This window comes from Ammospiza caudacuta, chromosome 1 (assembly GCF_027887145.1).
Source record: "Ammospiza caudacuta isolate bAmmCau1 chromosome 1, bAmmCau1.pri, whole genome shotgun sequence".
NCBI classification, from domain to species: domain Eukaryota; kingdom Metazoa; phylum Chordata; class Aves; order Passeriformes; family Passerellidae; genus Ammospiza; species Ammospiza caudacuta.
In genome coordinates, this window is record NC_080593.1 from 77,690,688 (window position 1) to 77,714,938 (window position 24,251).

Here is a 24,251-nt window from a genome sequence, read left to right on the forward strand (position 1 = left end):
GGGAGTCTGTCACTGATTTCCTTCTCTCATGATGGCTCATCACTTCCAGCCTGTCTCTTCTTATTTTGACTGCCATCTGTGCTTTGCACTGGCTGCATAAACTCTAACTATATTTATCATCAGACCCATAAAAAGACCGAAAGAGAGGATGAGTTCCTCTGAGATTACAGTGGAAAAACATTATCCCTTCTTGGGATCACACTGTGGGACCACACTGTCTTTTTCAAAATATACATTACTATTTCCCCATAATGCTGGGGGTAGAAAAATAATGCAGCCTTTTCCTGCTCCCTGGGTATCTGTGCAGTGGAATATGCCAGTCTGAACATACCAATGGACAGAACTGTTTGAAATCTTCCTGCTTTCTGCTCCCCTTGCATCATGAAATGCTGTGACTGGGTACTGGCCATGCACCATGATCTGGTATAAGTGTTTGAAAAGTAATTTGGTGAAAGACAGCCTGCAAAGACTGCATGAATTATGGCTCTTTCCATTAATAATTCTCTTTGCAAATATACTGATGCACTACAGGAGCCAATCTGAAAAGTTTTAATGCAATTTTGGTGGTATGAAAGATACCTACAAGGTATTACCCAGAATTACTACCTATGTGGGAGCTTATATTTCTTAGTTTCTTTGTCTTAATCATTTATCTCTACTTTAACCCCTGACTTTTTCTTTGCCAGACTAAGTCCTTAAACTTCATATTTCTTCTTTTATTATGTTTTTTTTAAATGTGTTACCAATTGATATAAATATTTGCAGAAGAGTTGTCTTGGTTTTTTTTGGGTTTTTTTGGGTAAAATTATTTTGGCAATGCATAACAGGTGTGTACGAGTAGTATAGAAAATGAAAATATTTGTGGCAGCAATTTGGATAATGGACCAACTTGTCTGTTTTTAGTGAAGGCAACATCTTAGGATTTCACAACTGGGACATGAGATCTACCAGACTTAATTTTGTCTGTTTCTTCTCAGGATCAGTTTCTTCTTCTTTCTGTCAGTCCAGACACAAAGGTACAGCACATACTGGATTTTTTGGTAATTTTGTCTGTAGGAGGATGGTTGTGTTTGGTAGTGAATTACTTTCAAGTGTGATTATTTCTATGGCATTAAAATTTATATGGATAATTTTAAGTCCCCAGCTCAAAAAAAAAAAAAAAAAAAGACTTAGCATCTAGTCTATTTAAATGACAAAGTCTTTTATAAGGATTTATAATCACTATGGCTCAGCTAATGCAAGTCAAGGTAACTCAATTGATTTTAATGGAGCTATTTCAATTTAAACAAGTCATCTTGCCAATTATGTCCTGTTGTGACAAGGACAGAAAACTGAAGAATTTAAATCTATCCTGGCTGTGACAACTGTCTGAAAACACTGGGAGAAAAAAAACCAGACATTGAAATATTCTTGTTCATACACATGTGAACGTATTCTTTTTTTGTTCATTCCTGATAGCAAATTTCCAGCTTAACAATTATAGACAGAAACCACTAGGTGCCAGTGTTACCCAGACATCAGGAAAAGGCTTTGTTAGAAAGCTTAAAAACAACATGAAAGCCAATGCAGATAAACCCTTTAAATGAAAATGAAGCTTCTGCATCTTTTCAACTAAATAAGATTGTATTGAGGGTTTTGAGATGATTACTTTTCTAGAAGCAAAGGCACTAAATTGATATGCCTTGACAGAAACCCACATCAAAACAACCTTATTTTGCAGGATGCATTCTGTCAAAACCCCACATAACTACACAAAATCTGCTGTGTCATCTTCAAGACCTTATGAATTACACCTAGGATCATAAGACAGAGCCAAAGTCTGCATTTTGCAAAGTACATGCAGATCAAACATATGGCATGAATAGCAGTTCACTGCTACGATCGACATTTTACAAGAAAACTTCTTTCAGATCAAATTAGAATTCACATTCCAAGTTGTACCTGAAGTTTGGTTTGACTCATTAGTATATATCAGAGTTTTCATTTGAGCTCATCTTCATCACTGTCATGGTTTCTTAAAGCCTTTCCTGCTAAAAAATCCAGGAAATCTTCTACTTAAGGAGCTGGATCCACTAGAGACAGCAAAGTACATGCAGATCAAACATATGACATGAATAGCAGTTCAGTGCTATGATCGACATTTTACAAGAAAACTTCTTTCAGATCAAATTAGAATTTACATTCCAAGTTGTACCTGAAATTTGGTTTGACTCATTAGTATATATCAGAGTTTTCATTTGGGCTCATCTTCATCACTGTCATGGTCTTCTGAAAGCCTTTCCTGCTAAAAAAAACCAGGAAATCTTCTACTTAAGGAGCTGGATCCACTAGAGACAGCTGATTGCCGGTGCATGGGAGCTGCAAATGCAAATCTCTGACTAACCTTCACTCAGCTCATTTGCAAGAGATGAATCTCACTCATTTAACTTCAGACATCTACACCGTAACTGTTTACATCCACGCCAGTCATCCTGATTTTTTTGAAGTAGAGAAGCAGTAATTTCCTGACTGTGATTCATCTGGCCTATTTCAAAATTCACCTTAGCATAAGATGAACTGCAAAACAAACTTTAATGATTGATTAGCTCAGGAGATGAATTTTACACAAAAGGCATCTTAAGTTTTGTCAGATTAATCCAACCAAAGTGATTTTGCAATGCCTAATTTTTAGTCAAATCTAATGTTTTGCTTCTGTTCTTTCTACAGCCATTAGACTTTGAAACAAAGAAGGCATACACCTTTAAGGTGGAGGCCTCCAATCTCCATCTTGACCATCGATTTCACTCAGTGGGTCCATTCAAAGATACTGCCACTGTGAAGATAAATGTGTTGGACATGGATGAGCCTCCAGTGTTCAGCAAGCCCATGTACACGATGGAAGTCTATGAGGATACACCCGTGGGGACCATTATAGGTGCAGTGACAGCACAAGACCTTGATGCTGGCAGCAGCTCAGTTAGGTAAGAGAGCTTTTCCTCCTTTAGTAACTCTGACAACCCAAAGTGTTGCTGACAGTTGGGTGCATGCACTGGCAAAGAATTTAGTATGAAGATATAAAATATACCTAGTCTGTCACTGTAACAGGTAACTGATGCTCTGAACAAAATATTGGAAGAAGGCGCTCATTTGGGTGAATTATCATAAAGTGCTCACAGCTTCTTATCATACTGATCATGTAAGTTACCACACACTAACATGACTTCAGAGATGCTGTGCTAAGACTAAGGAACAGCATGGTGCCTGGGTGTCACAACCCACTGGTAGAGGATGTGATATTTGCTGTAAATTCTCTTTCAGTCTGAACAAAAACACATGTCAGGGAACTCTCATGCTATTATTGTACCATCACTTTGATTCACAAGGTGTTGTCTAACAAGCCCTTAAATTCTTAAATGTTCTTCCACAAGAGTGGTGACCCTTAATTTTGAACAATACAATTCAATATGTTCTCAACTCCCACAACAAGCTCCTCAAACTGTGCTGGAGGATGCCACAACACACCTCCAGAGAGACTGAGGGGGCCCAATCCCTGACTTTTATAGTTAACCTGGTCCACACCTCTTATGTAAAGGAGATTTTTCACACTGTTTTGTTGGCACATGCACAGCCAGCATTTCTGCACGGAATGAGTTGGCAGGTGGAAGCTGTGAATGAGCCTCAAGGTGCAGCAGGAAGTTGGGTGAGAACAGCTCAGCCCCACCTCTGCAGGATCCTCTCCTCTGATCACACCTTTCCTGTAGCAAAGCTCAGAAAGTTTGAGATGAAATGTGCTTAGGTCTGGTCCTCTACACTGGGTCTTCCACAAATATATCTCCAAAGTACAGTAATGAGAAAGTTTGTTTTACTTGCTATGTCTGTATGAGTTAGAGCCCAATGGGTGACAGAACTGCCCCTTTCACCACTTACTCCCTACCTCTTGCAAAGAACAAATGTTCTCATATACAATCATCACGTGTCTTGGCTGAGGCTATGGGGACATGATTGTGACCAACATGGCTGTGTTCAGCACAAGGAAACTCCTGCCAGGCAAGCCTCTCATTTATTGCTATAGTTTATTTCAATGATATAAAAAGGAGGGGGAATCTGGTATACAAATGTAATATATTGATTTTGAGAACCTATTTACAGCCACATTAAAAAGATTAAAGTGAACCAGAGTCATAAGGAAGCTCCTTAAAGCTTAGACACAGTCTAAGATGTAGGCAGTTGTTAACACATACTTCCAGTACCAATTTGTGCTGGGCCTACCTGACTGCAGGAAACATTTTTATCCCCAGATTTTCATGAGAAATATTAAAGACATAGTGCATGTCATCAGTCTTTAAATATTAATGTTTATCAAATGGGACTTTGACAGAACAGGAAATGCCACTAGTGTCTACCGAGGGCATGCATTTTCATGCATATTTGATTACAAATTGAATTTGGACTTTTTAAATCCATGTTTAATAATTATGTGTATTTTGGCGCAGTACTTATATTCTCAAAACATACAATAAGCATGTTAGTTGTAATCATATGCAAAAATTTAACATATAACAGTGACTGTTTAGCTCCTGCTTTGTCAAGTCACTGTTAATTTTTGCCTAAAACTATTACTATTGCTGTTTGTTTCACTTTTTTAATATAATCTTCATTTTTTAAAAATATAGAAATGCATTTGTCTATGATTCTGTGACACATTCCTTCTCTGACAAAGGATCAAAACCTTTACTAACAAAGACTCAAATCTGAACCTTTTTCCCTGGTGGTAGCCTATGAAAATAGCCCCAGTGATGTCAAAATTCTGTTGAAAACCATACTCTCTTGCAACCAGATAGAAAGCTTTTTATCACATTGTTGAGCAGTTTTTCATATGACAGTGGAATCATTTGGATGTATAACCACTCTTCAGTGAGATTTTTTTGTCTCACAAATGCTCCTAGGAGACTCAAGTGCTTTTTACTCATTCTGTATTTGCAACAACACAAGAAAAATAATTGTCTCTCGATGGTTTGTCCATGTGCTGTGTTCACTGGAATATTGAATCCTAAGCCATTTTATAACATCCACACCTATGTTGTTTAGCCCTGAACTCACTACTTAAGTGTCCAAATGCCCATCTACATTAATACATTAAGTTAATACCCCTACATTTTATGCTCTTCCTGGTGACCCCTTACACCAACAAGCTGCGTAAGTCTTCCCAGGGTCAGGTTTTTGAGTGGATTCAGCTGGTTCATGCCCACAGAAAAACATGAACTATGTCCCAGAATGTTCTGGTGTTGTTGAGTGGCGTGACTTTTGGGCACCTGTGCATCTATGTGACTTACGTTCAGGGTCATATCTTCTACCTGTGCAGCAATTTCCTGCCCCAATACAGCAGCCCAGATGGGTTTGCCCCTGTGTTGCCAGTTAGTCTTCTTCCATTGCTGCAGCCACCACCTCAGGACATTGAACACCATCCAGGAGTCACTGCAGAGATAGAATACAGGCCTTGTTTCTTATTCAGAAATCTCTAGGGCTAGTTGGATGGCTTTCACTTCTGCAAAGAGGCTCTCTTCCCACAGCAGTCATTGTGTAGGACTCCACACAGCAGCTTTCCACCTCTAGTGGTTTCCTACCATGCAGAAAGATCCAGCAGTAAATAGAGCATGGCCTCTTTTGTTTTGGGACAACTTGTTATATGATGGTGCTTCTTGGGCACTTTGAGCCACCTTCCTCCATATAGTCATTGTGCAAAGGGCATCCTCTAGATCTTTAGGGACTGTCTTGTGGTGATTTTATAATGATTCTTTATTTCATAATTGTCTGCTTATGCCCAGTAACAGCTGGGGTTTTTCTTAATTTGCCTTTTTTTTTTCCTTGAACTCTTTCTGCTTTTTTTCCCTCTTTTTTCCTTTTTTTTCTTTTTTTTCTGGCCCACGTGGGGAGCTGGTGGGGAGGCCTCCCCAGACTTGAGACCTCAAAGCAGCTAAACTAACAGCAGAAAGGACACTTAAACTCACCAGCTTCTCCTTCTGCAAGAAAGAGAATAACATCAGAAAGATTCCAGTCTATTCTACCCGAGTAGATACGCTAATTCCTGTTCCTCCCTTTCCCTGATACCATCTTGGCTTCATGACTATGCTCTCTGGTGGGGGGTTGGGGTCAAGTTTTTGAAATTTCAGTATCTAGCATTTATTCAGTCCTTTTCTGTGCCTTGCAGGCACTCTTTTGGTTTTTTCCTTTGTTAATAAACTGTTTTGGATTTTTTTTCACTTTGACCCACTAAGATTTATTTCTCTCATTGGCAAGCAGGATTATCAAAGTCCTTTTCTTTAGAGAAAATGCTCATTCCGGGGCATTTTATCCTAAATTTTGTCCCTAAACCTAGACAAGGACATTATCACTTTTTACTGTACTACAAAGCACTTCCAGGACTTCTAATTCTCTCAAGTACTGGATACCTTCATCTGCAGCGATCCACCTTCCTGGCGAATTCACAAGGTCTTCCTTAAATGGACTTCATGCCCTCATGCTTTCGAGAGGCCATCTCTAGACACTGCAAATTGCTCCTTCTTTTCCAATTCCTCCTTCAATTTCCCCATCTCTAGCAAGGGATTTTTGCTGTTGTGGCCTCATGACCTTCTAATTGTTGACTGTCAGCCTTGTTATCCCAGCATCACCTGGCTGGCGACTGTAGTCTTTCCACAAGTCTCAAAGTTCTGATGAGGTCAAGGAACAGGTAACTTCAGGTTCCTATTTGATCTGCCTCACTCGTTCAAATTTTTTTCTTGAATGACCAGCTTTTTCATCTGACCTCTCCTCTCCTGATTGTCCTCCTTCTCCTCCTCCTTCTTTTCCTCTTCCTACCTTTCTTATCAGTTATATGGACCTGTAGCTTCCCTCATCTGTTATTTTGTTTTCACTACTGGTGCAGGTACTGTAGTTGCTGTGGTTTGAGGGCCTGTGTCAGCCACAGTGTCCTCAAATGCAGTTTGGGTTCCTGCCTCAACTACAGACCTCTGTGAGGACTGAACAGTGGCACGGCACGCACAGGTCCAGCCCCAGCACAGGGCAGGCAGCTGCTGGCTTTCACTGGGGTGGGCAAGGCACCCTTCCATCACTGATGGGTCAGTTTGCCAGGGCTGGGCACATGTTCAGGTGGAAAGTCACAGGCAACTGGAGGTAATAACCACCCTAGGAACCTGCCCAAATTCTTCCACACACCCTACCACCCAGGAACTGGATGCCTCAGGGCACATTTCAATGTCTCCATACTTAAAGTTTGTTTTCTCTAACACCAGGATGACATCAGATTCCACAAATCCCATAGTGCGCCAGTAGTATTCCTTAATACTATTGACAGTATTAAGCAGCTTAAATAAGGATGAGCAATGTCCATGGGAGCCTGTATTATAAAGTCATTCACATCAATTTTGGGCAGGGAGATCATCCACAGAAGATAGCTCCCCCTGCATAACCAGGCTACCATGTCAGGGCAAAGCACAGAGCTATTGCTTGTGTTAACACATTCCCAGCAAACTCAGCAAAACAGAGAGATAAGGAGCACAGCTGACAAACCCCATGTCCCACAAAGGAGCTTGCTACTAGATAGCTCCTCTTACTATAGCATGCAATATGGATAGATAGATAGATAGATAGATAGATAGATAGATAGACAGACAGACAGATAGATAGATAGATAGATAGACAGACAATCAGACAGTCGGAGAGAGAGAGAGAATAGAACTGCCTTTGTGTCTCTCCATGGGCACTAAAAAGGACTGTGGTGGGTTGACCTTGGAGACATGCCACATGCCCACCAAGCCACTTTATCACTCCCCTTCCAGCTGGACGGGGAGAGAAAATAGGATGGAAAACAACTCAATAAGGCAATTTACTAAAGTAAGAATGGAGCTTTGTGCATGCATAAGTGAAGAGAAAAAGAAAGGTTTATTCTTTACTTCCCATCAGCAAGGGATGTTAAGCCACTTCCCAGGACACAGGATTTCAACGCACATAGTAGTTTCTCTGGAAGGCAAACATATTTACAATGACAAATGCCCTCCTTTGCTCCTCCTTTCCTTAGCTTTTATATCTGGGCTGATGTCATACGGTGTGGTCTATCCCTTTTGTTAATTTAGGTGGCGTAGTTGTGTCCCCTCCCAGGATCTTGGGAAATGTTGGAGACACTGAGTGGATGGTGTACCAGAGCTGTTCAACAGCAGAAAAAACACTGGTGTGTTATCAACACCTTTCCAGGTACCAATGCAGAGCACAACGCTGTGAAGTCTGCTATTGGAAAATGAATTCCATCTCAACCAGACCCAATACAACAATGTATAAGTATTCAATATTCTGTAAGTTTTATATGCTGTAAATGAAAAACAAGAAAACAAACAACAACAAAACAAGATCATAATTTAGAAAAGTGTGAGTTTGAAGGTGCTAAATGTGTTTGCAAGTCCTTATTGTATCTTAACCAATAACCTTATTGTATCTTATTGTATCCTTTTTTATCTTAACCTCTGTAAGCTGCTTAAAATCTAGATGAAATCATAGATCTAAAGAACGACTTCATAAATTTCATCATATTGCAAAAAAGTCCCAGAAACTTCTGAGTAAATATGCACTCTAAACAAATGGGGAAAAGCAAGTCATGCTCTTTGAAGACACAGCCATAGAAAGTACCAGATAGTACTGGTAGTACTACAACTACTAGTTGTAGTTTCTCCACAGATTCATTCATTTTCAGTGAAATGTTTTACTGGAATTGTTTGCCCATTAAGAAGTCCGTAACAGAAAAAAGAAATAGTCAACATTCTGTCAAACAATAAAGACTGGGATAAAATCTGCACTGCATGCAACAGAAGGCAAAACTCCAGAGAGCAATGCAAGCTAGAGCAGCTCACATGAAAAGAAACAATATTTGTTCCAGCCAACTAAATCCATGTTATCAGACAAAAATTTTATATCTGCTATGTTAGACACATCAGGAAGGGGGAGATAACGACTAAGGATGAAAACCGGATTCAGCTGTTAAAGAAAATATTTTGCTGGAGGACATTGAAAATGGCGAAGGTTATATTATTTTTCTCTTTTCTTCTGTTACTGGTATCAAAATTTTAGACAAGTAAGAAAACTTAAAAGATTTGTTTTGTAGAAAGGTATTTGCTAGAGATGTTGGAGTGCAAGGGCACAGAGCATACACTTAGAAATGAACAGGAAATTCAGCACAAGGAGAAAAAGAGCTGCAGGTATTCAACACCTGCAAGGGTGACTGGCTTTGCAGCTGTTTTGGAACATTACCCCAGTGCACCTAATTTTCAAACTGTGTTAAATCTGGAGCTTATGTGTCTCAAGTGATCTGTTTGTCTATTCCCATTTCATCCATAGTGCTTCAAGAAACATGTTAATATGAAGACCTATGTACATTTTGGCCATTAAAAATCCCAAAACACTTGCAAAAACAACTCTGATCTCATTTTCTTCTCAGACTCCTCTAGTTTATGACAGTTTGAAGATGACTGGGAGGAAAAAATGCTGCTGTGCTGTAATATTTTGCAAGGTGTGTAATTTGTAACTATGCAAGCTTTTGGTAAAGATCCTTGTACTTCTGGAACAAGGGGTTTTAGGACTTCCTAAAAGTCGCTGTTTTATGTGTCCATACTGCATGAATGTTATAGACAAAGCTGTCAAAATAACAAGAAAGCAGAAATGGAGGGCAAGACTGAATTACGTGCAGTACCTCCTAGTGAGCTCTGTCTAACAGTGTGTGAGAAGTTCAACAACTTTGCACTGACACGTCTGAAGTTGTCAGATTTCCATGAAGATGATCATCCAGCATGAAGTATAAGAGGATTATTGTCCCTGATGTGAATCCCAGACAACTCTAATTAACAATGGGTTTTATATTCTGTGCCAAAACACTGTCCTTCAGGTCTTCTCTGCTTGACTCAGGAGTTTTGCCTTATGAACCAAAAGAACCACTCAAAGCAGGAAAGCTATGGGGACTGTGCGTTTTCTTGACCAAGTCCAGAGTCATGAAACTGCAATTTTAAAGTAAGAAGTCATGTGTACTATCCATAGGTCAGTCTTGTCCTCAGTATCTCAGGGATAAGACTGTATTCCCTGCATCTGCTTTCAAAGGAAAACCCTTTTTTTTTTTTTTCTGAACTAGTTCGCAATAATCCATACACTTTTATGAATAGTTTCTGCTTTCCCAGAAAAAATACTTTGTCATGTTAAGATCAAGAAAATAAAGATTTCTTCCAGAATCCTAGAACACCATACCTTAATGTACAAGCACCAACAAGATGAAATAAAGTATGTAAGAGTTTGAATTTTCAGTCCCATAATTCTTCCAACCTTTTTGTGCTTGCATTTTTTGAATTTACTTATTCTTCAAAAAGAAAAGTCCTACCGTGTGACATTAAAATGTATCTTACAGTTTCATACATATATAGAAAATCTGGGATATCTAGTTCCAGCACCTCAAGTGTCTTCATTTATTAACAGATTAAGTGACAGCCATTTTTCTGTGTATGGTATCATGCTGGAGAGAAGCAAGTCAGTTTTGTACTGATAGATGTTGACACTCATGAATTTTGGTTCCTTTTCAGCCGCTCTGGTTGTTCTGCACACTTCTTGCTCTGTTGCCTCCTGTCAGTTTCTGTTGCAATTTTAGCTATATTCCATCTTTTGCACACCCCACTTTCAAAACCTCTAGTCCAAGTTCTAATTTATCCAAACTATTTAATTAAAATCCTGCAGAACAACTTCTCATTTTCTGCTGCAGATGTCTTGGTATGGTTTTCTGTCCTCCTACTAGCCCAGTGTTTTCTTATATCTCTTATGCTCTAATAGTAGTCTCCTACTCCACAGTCTTTCTTTCTCCCATGGCTGGTTTCTGTATTTTTACTGCTGAACCATCTCCCATCAGCTTCATGGGAGTGCTGCTCTATCCTCTTCTTTTCTTCTGCTGAGGACAGATACCTTTTTTGATCTCAGTGTCTTGATGTGTTTATTTAACTTTGTTCAGCTACTTTATCTTCTTTTGAAAACTACGGAAACCATTTCCCTCCAACATTTTCTCTGAATCCCAAGGAATGTCTTTAGCAAATATGTTATCAACATGCTTCATGGGGTCAGTGGTTGGAGACAGGGACAACGCACCAAAGCTCCATGTGACAAAGAGCCTCCAGTTTATTCCTCCAGCTCCTTTTATAGGAGCTCAATTACACATGTGATTGGTTGAAGGCTTAGCCCATCCATCTCTCTGGCCAGTGACACATCTGCATTTAGAACTGGATGACATTGGCAGAGAGCCGCTGTGTAGATTGAATCCGACCTATCCTTGCTCACCCAGGGACTCCAATGGCACAACTCACCCTTTCAGTTATAGTAAAAAATGTAATTGATGAGCCTACTTGAATAAGGCTTTTTCACTCAACAGGCAGTGGAGTACCTTGTGTATCATTTGAGCTGTGATGCTCCCATCCGGAAGCTGTCAACTAAAACTATTAGCATTGCAATCTTTTTAGGTTAGCATGCCACAAGCTTAATGCCTAAAAGTTACAAAATTACAACTTAACACTACAAACAATAATAATTCAACTCAAAACCATTTCAATGATAACCATACATATTTCTGCCACTGATGTTCTCTAAATATTTGCCTCCTGGAGCTTGAGTAAGTTGATGGACTGACTGCCTCCCTATTGACAATCTCTTTCCTCTGATGAGCCCCTGGCTTGCCAGGTCATGCTATGATTTTTATTGAAAAACATGAGAAAAACATGAGAATATGAGAATACTTAAGACCTTTGAGACGAGTGTATATCCACCCCTCTTTTCCCCTTTTCTTAGTTCTAATAACCATAATAGGAGTAGAACATATACCTTAGAACAAAATCAATAAGGTGAAACTTACAATTGCTTACGTGCTTTACCATCACCCAGGGTCTGCCATTGCTGAGGGGTCTCTTTCTCCCAATGAGGACTTGGAGGGCTTCTTCCAGAAGCCTCCATATTTATCTCAAAGTAAAGCTTTTGCAAAGCCAATTTAGCTTGCACAGAAATACCTGGTTTTGATAACTTTCCCTGCCAGACAAAGCCATAGCCTGGCCAGGGCTATGACTTAGCCTGGAAGGGTCTGATGGAACACCTTTCTCGCCAGTTAAGGCCACAGCTTGGCCAGAGCTGTGACTAGACTGGATGGGCTTCCCCATCACATCTTTAAAAGTAATCTCTCAGTTATATCCCACAGAATAGTTGGCTTTGTTGTTTAACTCTAGCTAAATTATGATATTATAAAAAAACTATAAAGAACTATAATTAAGTGCTTATATAAACAAATGTCTTTAAAACTTATAAACAATTATAACTAATACACACACAGACAAATGTCACTATTTGCCCTCTCGTTACAAACAAACCCATTTAAAACTATAAACACACATAATCTTTAGTATTACAAAACAGAAATAGCAAAAGTGAAATCACTTTGCCATATGTTTTATGCATCAGTTTAACCTTAACATATGTAGATGTTGCAGTCTTCCCTTTTGAGCAAGGAGCTATTAAACTAGCTCGACCTTCTCTTTTATTGAGTATCAGCTTATTAGAGTATGTAGAAAGTATGTAGTATGAAAGACCTTGGTAGGCGTCTTTTGCAGATTTTTGTGTCTCTCCCTCACTACTTTTGCTGCCACACCTCTGCAGAGAAAGGTTCAGAGAGGCTGTAGCAGGGTCTAGGACCTGGCACCTTTGTGCTAGTGGTGTTTCATTAGGGCTCTCCCCTGTAGGGCAACAGCAAGCAGGCACGGCCATCTGTAGCCATGATATTTTCCAAAAAATCCTTTCCTTAGGATTTTTCCTCCTGAGAAGCTGAGAGGCCTCAGGAACAAAATGTAAACAATGATTATCTGCTGCTGTGGAATGCAACAGGTGGGTCTGTGACTGGTCTCATAGGGTTGTTTCAAATTAATGGCCAATCACAGCCCAGCTGGCTCAGACTCTCTGTCCAAGGCACAAGCCTTTGTTCTTCATTCTTAGCTAGCCTTCTAATGAAATCCTTTCTTCTATTCTTTTAGTATAGTTTTAATATAATATATATAATAAAATAATAAATCAAGCCTTCTGAAGCATGGAGTCAGATCCTCATCTCTTCCCCCTTCCTTGGACCCCTGTGAACACTGTCACAGCCATCAGAGGCTGAATCGGGATGGAACCATACTTCCTGGAGACATGGCTATACTCAGCAAAGGTGTTTCTTTGGAGCAAGCTCATTAGGTCTCTGGAGGGGGCAGACCTGGCATTTCCATGTGTTTCTTTGGAGCAAGCTCACTAGGTCTCAGGAGGGGGCAGACCTGGCATTTCCATGGTGATGAGAGGGGTGGGCTGCTCCAGATGGCCACAGGCCTGTTGGGCCCCCTGCAGGGGCTTTTCCCATGCCCTGAGCAGTGTAGGAGAAGGTTTCCCAGGAGTACCTCCTTTCCCCCCTGGAGTGGCAATTTTCAGCACAGTTGGGGTTTCTTCAGAGTGCTGTGTTGGGCTCTGGAGCTTTTGGGTCACTGTTTGGGATGCTGGCGCTGGGGCTGCTGGTGTCTTGCTGAACCCACTGAGAGAGTGGCCTGCCTTTTGCTGCTGTGAGTTGGCTGTGCCATGTGGCTGGCACCACAAGGTTCAACTGGAAGGTTCAACTGGTACCACTCCCACAGCACTACGCTACCACACACGTCTCCCTACCATTCTCTTGTAGGGGTTTTACCTCAGTTTTCTTGGCAAAAGGGAGGGACCCCAGCCCCTCCTTACCACCCCCCCACACCTGTGTGGTATACCAACACATACTGTGTTTATTATCCATGTGTTCCATGAAGTCAGTTGTGGGAGACAGAAACAATACTCACACACACACCAAAGTTCCATGTGACAAACAGCCTCCAGCTTATTCCTCCAGCTCCTTTTATAGGAGCTGTGATTGGTGGTGGCCTTAGCCCCATCCAGCTCTCTGGCCAGTGCTACATCTGCATTTAGATCTGGATAACATTGGCTGAGAGTCCCTGTGTAGATGGAATCCAACCTATCCTTGCTCACCCAGGGGCTCCAATGCCACATTTAGCAGACAAATCTGCTCTTTCCTCACTATTCTCTCCTTCCCATTCTCATTTGGCTCACTGAACACCAAGCTACCATAAATCAACAAGATCTCCATCTACCTACCTTCCAGCAATGCTGGGTATGATATAGGGCAATTAACTCCTACTTCTGGATCCCACTGCTCCCCACTTTCTGACTCTTCCTTTGTTCTGTTTTCTAGATCCCAAACTTCATGAACTCAAGCAATCACATCCTTTGCTCCACCGCCCTTTTCCTGTAAGATTTTCCCCTATGGTTCCATGTACTGCTCTGTCATTCTCTAGGTTTGAATGACCTGTCTTCCTCCCCAGCAACAGGGTTGTTTTAAGGAACTGCACAAAAAAGTGACTTCTCTTGAAACAGAAGGCAGAAAAAGTCTTTATCTTCTGTGTAAAAATTGTTCATCAAAAGGAACTGATTTCTAGCAGCACAGTCTCTACACCTGAAACAAAGTGTGAATAACAAATTATTGTGTCAATCCTCTTCATGGTAGTTTAAATTATTACATTTTATTTTACATTTGCGACGTATTAGGTGCATGCAGACAATTATCACAGCTCAACTGGTATCAGTTGTATGTGGCTCAGTTGTATCAATTCAGGGTCTGTGGTACCTTGATTCAGTGATTGGCTTGGAGCTACTACGAGAAGAAACTACCAAAAAGGTGTGAATTTGTCTTAACCTTAATCTTAAGTCTATCTACTCAAGGCTGCAGTGATCACACATGATCAGTAGGGAAGGTAAATGTAGTCACTCATTAACCCTCTGTGATGCTGCAGCAGGTTCACTGGAAGCAGATGGAGTTGTGCGTTAAAAATCCTTCTTTGCAATTTTGGGACACATGCAGACTGACATTTTGATCTGTGTGGGTTTTCTCGAGACTGGCAGGAACACGGAGCAAAGGTAAGTACTTTTTGGCACAAGTCAGAAAGACTGTGCTTGTGAAAAATCAGACTTTGCCGCATAAAGGACTGGTTGGATTCATTTGACTTGTATAAATTTTCATAGATCAACTCCTGGATGCACTTGAAGTGTGAAATATTACTTCCTAAGTCCAGCAAGTCAAAAGCAACTGAAAACAAAGTCTAAAATTGAGAGAGGCCAGTAACCTTTATTTACAGGCAGTCATTCATCAACTTACTGAAACTTGTGAAAAACAGCAAGTGATCTTCTGTTGGCATATGCAGTCATATTACGCTATAAAATGTCACTCAGGAGACTGAACTGAAATAGATGTGTAGACCCAAGAAGTTTATGGACTACAGCTCTCAATGGCCTGTTTGTGAAAGAAGTGGATGCTGAAAATAAAGAAGTATGCATTCAGATTCAAGGGAAAGAACAACTTAGCAAGGAAAGCTTTTCAATTAATTGAGAACAGCTAAGTAGCCAAAGTGAAGGGAAAGGAACAATATGATCATAATAGTTCATAATAGTTTCTGATTTCTTTCACAGCACTTGTACCACCTGGTGATGTGATTTTGAAAAGCCAGTTCTTATCCCAGAGGCACAAACTGTAATTTTACCTCAAATAATAGTCTTCCTGGTTTTTCATCAAGAACTGTTATTTCAAATTTCTTCAGGAACAGATTTCTCAAGGATTCTAGAAAGCAATTGTGAGAATAAAACAGAGCTTTAATGGCTACAGCCATTATCAAATCACCTCAATTGGTGAACCTCTCAGGGCTTGAAAGAGAATTATGAGGGCTAAGGAATAAAAACTATGTCTAAGAAAAACCTATGTGCTACAGGGAAGTGTGTTAGTTGGTAATCTGCACTTTGGTACACCAAGTCGACCATGAAGCTACCTCATTAGTATAGAATAAGAAATAAGCTTCCCAGTATTTTTCATTTAAGGGCTTTCATCTACAAGGATAACTGAAGCCTGGTCAGATTCCAAGTCTTTTCCTTCTGAATTTTTCCTTTAGGTCTGTTTGTAAGCATTGACTATACTTTCCTCTCCTAAAATACTTAAGGTTTATTATTATGTTTAAATAGTTATTGCATAGAGAGTTTCTTATATATTTTGCACTTTATATATTGTTTGCAGTTTAAGTAATAAAGCTTAAACAACGGGGTGTTTGAGAGTTTTAGACTTCTTGAGATCTCTGTGTTTTGAAGTTTCAGTCATATTCTGACTGTAGATACAAACAGATCTCAGATATTTCTACTTTTACTGTCTCCTAATTCTGGGCTTCTCAGTGCAAGAAAGACAGGGACATACTGCAGGGAATCCAGCAAAAGAAGGTGATGAAGGAACTGGACTATTCTTTCTGTGAGGAAAGGCTGAGAGAGCTGGGAGTGTTCAATTCAGGGAAGAGAAGTCTCGAGAGGGTCTTAACAGTTATAAAAACACATAGTGCACATAGGAGCATCTGAAAGGAGGGTGAAAAGAGGATGGAGGCAACTTCTCAGTGGTGTCCAGGGGCAGGAAAAGAGGCAGTGGGCACAAAGTGAAGCACAGGTTTCCTCTGAATATCAGGAACAGGAAACACTTCTTGCTGTGAGGTTGACCAAGCACTGACACAGATTCCTCAAGAAGGTGGTGGAGTGTCTGTGGAAATATTAAAAAAATACCCAAAAACTGTTGGAGTTGGTCCTGGGTGAATGGCTCTTGGTGTCCCTGCTTGAACAGATGGCTTGGACCAGATGACCTCTAGAGGTCCAACCTCCACCCTTCTCTGATGCTGCGACATCCATCTTTAATAAGCTGGAATAGAATCTGTGGAAAATAAAGGCAGAGAATCATCTATGATGGCTAAAAAACTGCTGTCAGCATTCATTGAAATAGTAAGAATACAGAGCTATAGCAACAGATTATTTTAGAAAATAAATCGGAAAATATTGTGAAGGAAACACAGTACAGAAATTCAGCCCCAATAGAAGGAGAGAGGAACCAATTTTAGAAGTAAATGATGAAACCTGATGTTGCTCAGGTCAGACCATCAGCATGCAAATGGGAACAAGGAGGAGATGCTTATCCAGCAACTTTTGCCTGGCGTCCTCATGAAATTTATAAAACCTTTGAAAAGGTTACTTCATACTTATACTGACCTCTGTAGATTCTGCATTCCTTGATACATCAGAAGCTTGGGGAGGAGAAATGAAAGAGGAAAATGCAGCAGCTCTGCAGCATCAGAGCTGTTCTGAATAATCTCTTATTTTATAAGCACTTCACCAAATCGGCTTCAAAGCAGCACAAAGAAGCCTCCAGTTCTTGATTTCACTGTTTCCCCTTGCAGATCCAGCTGAAAATCTGAGTCCCAAGTGATGATCTAAGCAAGCAATAAATCTTTTACTGTGTGCTGCAGTTTTCTCTAGAGTCAGCATGGTTATTTTATTTGCTTTTCCTTTTATTATCTCAGCATCAGCATTTTACTTCAGCTTTTTAAATGGATAAAAATATAAGATATTTGTTCAGTTTTTGGCTCCCAAAGATATAGAACAGAGCTAATGTTTATGTATTTACATGATGCAAAAGAAAACAATCAAAGATTATTTATATTGGATATATGCCAGTGGGCCAGCTCTCCTTTATTGTATTTATGATATTTAATGCCTTAGCACTTTATCAGAAGACAAAGCATTCCAGGCCAGGTATGGGAACAGCAGCCTGGGAATCACCTCTGTCTTATCCTTTTGGGTTTATGTCAGATGCACCCAAGTGCAAAATAAAGCTTAGGTGTCTACTGAGGCTGACTATCTGATGGAGTCACAGCATCTGCTTTAACCCTCTCAACTTTCTTAAGGGTTGGAGGTATTCATTCAGGTTTACTTGCTCCATCTTTCTATACTCACTCTGTCCATTAGTAGAGATACTCATATGCATCCAGACGCTCATTCCAGCATGCTCTTTCCACACCTAAAACCAGCCAAGCAAGAGCCCTTGTCTTCTTCACCAAGCATGAGATGTGCCCCCTGGTGCCTGGGTCCCTTGGTGGATGCAGGGTGTGGGTTCTCCTGCTATGGGCTGGATGAAAGGGGACAGAACAGACCATGGGCAGCAGGGCAAAGGGCAAATGCACACCTTTCAAAATCGGGGTGAAATGGTGTTCAGGGTCTATAATGTGTGGTACTGGTATAGAAAGTGCTCTACTGCTTTCCCACAATAGCAGGATTGACTGCTAAACCAAGAGTGAGGGTGTTAAGTCCAACATGCCTTCTACTGCTGCTCACAGTCCAAAAACTGAGACTTAATTAAATTGCAGGACAAAGCTTTCCCTCTGCCTGGCTGTCTTGCAGTTCTGCCTGCTCAATGAAGCAGGAAAAATGATGTTGAGACTGAATGAAAACAATGCATTTTCCAAATGACAACAGCTTTTGATAAGATACTCAGCTGGTAATGAGAAATGCAGAGCAGACAGTGGAGCTGACTGGAGGGTCAGATAAGCAAATGAACAAAACCTTTTAAAGGCAGAAGGAAGAGAAATCACAGGAAGTTGTAGACAGGCAGAATTGCCAGTTTGAAAGGGTTGATAACAGAACTGCTGCACATTTTAATTCCTATATTACCTACCATGTTTTACTAAAATTCCTATGTAAGATTTATAAGGCTTATGAAAAGTTTAACAGCTTCCTTCGCTTCACTCTGACCCATCATTAGTTTGGCTGTCTGCAGCCACTGCTTTCCTGTCAATTAATTTGGCATAATGGTTAATCTTCTCCAAAGGAGAAAAATGTAATTTATTTGCGGTGATGCTACTCATTCCAGACTAAGTAAGATAATGACTCCTAACATCACTAAACCTTCTACCTCCTGATTAAAATCACAGAAGTAGGGAGCCATGTATAAGGACTGTGAACCCAGTCAAGTAATATTCCAAAGACTCAAACTGTTTTTTTTTTTCTTGTGGGAGATCAAGTGTTACATGAAAGACATGCAAATGATAAGCATGGAACAATGACAGGAAGCTTTCATACCTTTACCCAGGGTGTAACAATCTCTTTGTCCTTCTCTTAACATCACCACCACCTCATGGGCTGTAGACAACACTCATTGTGGGAAGGCTGAAGTACAGATCACAGGACAGCATTCTGAGAAATTACACTGCTGAACTCCTTTGGAAGGGGATACAAAGACAGAACTTATTTAGGCTTCTGTCAAACTAATTCCAGAATTCTCTGGTTTTTAAGCCAAAATATTTTAACTAATGCAAACTATCCTTCCTAAAAGACTAGATACATTACTGCACCGGCATCTTCAAAAGCACTCAGCCTGGACTATCAAAAAAGCTTTCCCTCAGTGTATTGTACATTTGAAAATATCTGCAAAATCATGTAGGATTATGGCTTTTTGTGTGAAATGCTGAATGAAAAACATAGTTAAACTGACAGAAATATTTTAGTATGTCAGTAAACTTGAGGGTGCATTTTTTTAGGTGTGTCAAGTGTGATGTTCTATAAAGACAATTCTGCCACTTCTACAGCATCAAACACACAGGCATCTCTAGTTTTTGAAACCCTGGAACAAAGTAATGCCTCTGAAAATGTTCAGTGTATGCTCCCCTTGTTGGTTTTGTGTTATTATATGACAGTAAAGTCAACCAACTACATTGGCTGCTTATTTTTTGGTTGCATTTTATTATGCAAACTTAGCATCACACCTCAGGTGGTTTTTTACATAAGTTCTGCAAGCACAGCTGAGCAAGGACCCATTTGTGACACTAGTTAGGTCACAAAGCAGCTGAAACCAAAATACATTTTTACGAACTCTCCCTTTTTGTTTGAAAAGGAAATTGCATTTGAGAGAACACCAGGATAATGCTGATTCAAAGCAGGAAGGGAGGTCAGGATAGGACATAGCTACTTAACCTGGAACAGCAGCAGAAGCCTTTTGTGACTCTGCTGATTCCACACTTCAGATAGAACTGGGTTTTCTCCATTGATGACTTTTTGTTTGTTTGTTTGTTTGCTTGTTTATTATTATTTATCCTTTTATCCTCCATTTCTAGTATTCCTTCTAAAAAGAAAAAAAAAACAAAACCAACGTATTTGACACTGTTATGTATTGGCATGGGTATGGGATTTCTTCTGTGATCTACTTGGTATCCATAAGATTACTGAAGGGAAATGATGAAGGGGTATGATCTGACAGCAGACCAGTCAAATTTTCCTTTGCTTTGATCTCTAATGCCTCAACAGTGTTCTGAAGATATTCTGCAAAGGTACAGAAAATTTCTGCTGCCATTAAGGGAGATGGCTTAATAAATTATTTAAAACATATAAACAAAAATAATACCCCACAACCTAGTGGAACAGCATCTGCTACGTAAGAACCAACTCAAGACAGGTGTGAATATATCAGATGATGGTTTTATGTGAAAATAAGTAAATTTGATTGCATTTACTTCCTTCAAGCAGAATATCACAATATTAAACCCAGAGTATTAAAACTGGGAGTTCTGCAAAAGAGAAGTCCTATCTATTTTCATTATACTAAGAAATTTATTTCTTAGAATATTTTATATTAATAGGGTCTTTGTAAGTATATAGCAAGTAAGTATATAACTAGTTTTATATAACAAGTACTTTTTTATAACAAGCACTTTTTTAAAATATCTAATATTTTACATATATAATAGTATGCATGCCTACAACAAAACAGCTATTGGGTTGTATAGTGTAAAGGGCAGTGTAAATTATTGCAATTGTATTGCAATTGTATTAGTGCAGGACAACATGAATAATATGCAAACCTGCCTGCTACTGTCGAGCAAGCAGTACATGACATTTTACTTCATACTACCATATTACAGAGGAGAAAAAAGATTCTTTAGCATTTCTGCTCCTGTAACACTGTGTGAAACAACATTTTCAAGTTAATAGAAAACCACAAGAAACTAAGTCTAGGGTAATTTAAAGTCAAAAGGAAATATGGAAAAGAAACTAAATTAATATAATTCTGAGTCAAGTGCTGTAGCCCTGAGAAAGACTGGTAATTTCACAATCCTATTTAGTCATAAATACTCAGATGACTGTATCATTTAGCATAAGAAAATAAAATGTTTTGTTAAATATATTTAGACCTGTTTGAACGCAATGACTTCCTTAGGCATGCATGGGTTACAGCAACAAGCAGAAATCTGTCGTTGTTGAGAGTTTCCAGAGCAGACGAATGCTTGGCAGACCGTGCTGATGAATTCTTGCAACTGATGAGCGTCTGTGCCCTTGTGATGCAGGAGCTCACACAGAACATCCGACTCCTCCAGCAACCTTTGTTCAATGGGTGGCTGGGACTCTGAGAGCAGGGACTGATGGACTTTTGTACCTTTTTTTTTCCAATAAAAAAAAGGTGCTCAGCAATTGGAAAAGCTTATGCTGGAGTATTTGATTCAATATTTTTACGCTGGGGGCTCATTTTGAAAATTCTTGATTGCACTTCTAGCAAAATCATTGAAATCCCTCCTTTGTGTTACCTGGACTGGAAGATACTTCCAGTAATCTGCTGAAGAGTTTAGCACTTACATTTGAGAAGAGCAATAAAGTTATTTTAGAGTTTCTCATATTTATGCATGTAAATATGATAACAAGATTTGTTTGAGTTTTACACAATGATAACTCAGTGAATGGATTTAGAATTGCAGGAAGTAAATTTTAGTGGCAAGATGGGATTTTGGAGGTCACATAGCTTGTATCCTTCAACACATTTCATTCTCTAGCTTTTTAAATTCTTTCAGGCTTGACTTGAAGTCAAACTTAAAGTGAATGCCTTTTAAACAATTTAAGGTCATATACACAAATAGTAATCTATCACATTACAGTAAATTTTTATTTCACCCCATACCTGTCTTTGCAATATTTTTCTTAAAAATAGCTTGCATTCTAAGTCACTAGGTACTAGAGTATGCAATGTGCTCCACATCAGCAAAGGGTGAGTTGAGACAAATTAAAGTTATTTTTGCAAAGCTCTTCTATCACCTGGTTATTTCTCCCTCTCAAACTAAAAAAAAAAAAAAAAAAAGGATTTTTTTAAGGAAATGTTTATTGAGCACAAAGGCACACTGATCAGAAGCCTATAACCCTCAAATGCCTAAATTTGGTTGTGCTGATCTTATATTTTTATCTTCCACTTTATCTATTGTCTGTGCTTCAAGCACTCTTTAAGGTCAATCCTTGAGTTTTACCTCTGGCATTTGGCTTTAATCCTCCCAGCATAGCTTTAAAGCAGTTTTCTTTTCCTCTAAAGCACACACACTTTTAGATGTCTGACCTTGCTCATTTCCTGGTTTAAATTACATGACCATAATATCAAGAACATTTTCCATGATAGGCAGGAGAAATCTTCCCCTCCACGTTTTTAAGACCAAAAATTACATCCCGAGTCCTAAGCTTCACAGCCTCCTTGGCATCCTGCCACCTCCCATCCCTTCAGAGCAAGTTGTCACATGGGTTTCTCCAGCAGCCCAGGACAGCTGTCCAGTTCTTTTATTCATGGCATAACAGTCTGAAGGCACTGCAGTTGTCTGCTTGATGGCTCAGAGTCGCTGTTATCCTCACAAGGATGACCTGCTGTCACTCATCTATTCAATAGCACTCCATCAAGCACTACCACCTTCTGTGCTGCAGCAGAAATCAATTCAGCCTTCCTTGTTGTCTCCTCTCTTTGAATGGAGGTGAGCCCTCTTCCATGGGAGTGTTCTGTGGGAGCTCCTAAGGGACATGCAGCATCACTGTCTAGCCAGGGTGATTGGTGGTCCTAAGAAGGTTTCGTGGAATCTGGGTGAGTTTTTTAGGCTTGAATCTTGTAAGTTTATAAACTGAATATTTTCATTCTATCTCTTCTGTCCTACATGATGTCCAAATGCAGCTATTCTTGAGAAAACCCAGACAGTGTTAGCAAAGATATACCTGTCCACACATTCCCTTCAACAATATAATCTGGAATATACTTCTCTGCTGGAAAGAGTATTCAGCGAAACATATATGTCAAAATTTCTTCACTGACAGTGAATATGAATGATATCAATGTCTGGTACTGAGAGCTGCCAGGCAGGGCTGTACAGGGACATCTGAAAAATAATTCTGCTTTGTCCTATATCAACAAGTTCTCCCTAACTTTTCAAGGAAGGAAATGCCTTTTAGGATTAGTGCATTTATCCATGGTCTGTCTTGCAGGGACTCTGAGCAGTCAAATAAACCAACCTCAGTTGCTTCAAACTGCTAGACCATGACTGGAAGATCTAGACAGCTGTCCTAATAGCAGTATTTCAACAGTGTTCCTCTGCGTATCCCAATCTCACAAGAAATTTCAGGCTTTATGTCCTAGATATCTGGGTTCATCTCTGGAAAGTTACTGATTTTCTGGTTGGAGATATTTTTTCCATTTCTTCTCTTCTTCAAAACATCTCTTCCATGTTAAGGACAGAGCTCAGGCTATGCAGTTGGCCTTAGGAAGAGATTAGGTGTTGCTGTCCTGTTTAGAAAAACATCACATGCTGAGCATCAGTGTGTGAAAGAGAAATTTCTGCCTATAAAAGGAAACTACATTTTCTTCAAAACTACGTTTTTGTCAAAAGTAACCTCCCCTTGGAGTGTCCCAAAAAATTTCCATTTCAGACCAGATAGGTGGGGTCCCATCCCACTTTTCTTAAACTTTATAGACTTACTGATATACCTGGGAGAAGTTCTATGTCCAGAAGATCTGCTTGTGAGAGGATTTTCTGCTAGGTACATTTTTTTGGGTACTATACATGGAGAATGAATAAAAGGAGGAAGAATGGATGCTTGTTTGCGGGTTTTCCTGTTTATTTATCTCTTTTAGACAGTATATCTCCAACAATTCTTCCTATACCTCTCCCTTTGGTAGTCTAATTGGATATGTAGACTATTAAAATGAGAGCAGCTGAAACAACAGCCTGATTTAATTCAATTCCCACTTCCATGGAAGCCATGAGGAATTCTGCCAGAAGTACCAGCAGGAGTAATGCTATCCCTGCAGTGCCTACTGTGGGTTTGATGCTGTTGGTACCTATGCTCAGGAATAGGCACACTGGGCCTGTGCATGAAGTTACCACCTGTGTGAATGCTTCCAGACAGAGTATCAGACTCTGATCCTGCAAATATTCATGCCTGAACTTCCCTTCAAACACAACTGTGTTCATACCTAGTATGTTCTCTGTACTTTCAAAGCCCCCAGTGAAGGAGGCCATCCC

The 24,251-nt window shown here is 39.8% G+C and overlaps 1 protein-coding gene across 2 annotated transcripts in view; it reads left to right on the forward strand.

Moving 5' to 3' along the window:
• The window catches only part of CDH12 (cadherin 12), a 153,513-nt gene that overhangs the window by 111,218 nt on the left and 18,044 nt on the right, over window positions 1-24,251 (forward strand). For both annotated transcript variants that reach the window (XM_058820897.1, XM_058820906.1), the window contains one exon: window positions 2,707-2,960. In XM_058820897.1, the coding sequence (XP_058676880.1) occupies window positions 2,707-2,960 (254 nt within the window). The remainder of the gene's footprint in view (window positions 1-2,706; window positions 2,961-24,251) is intronic.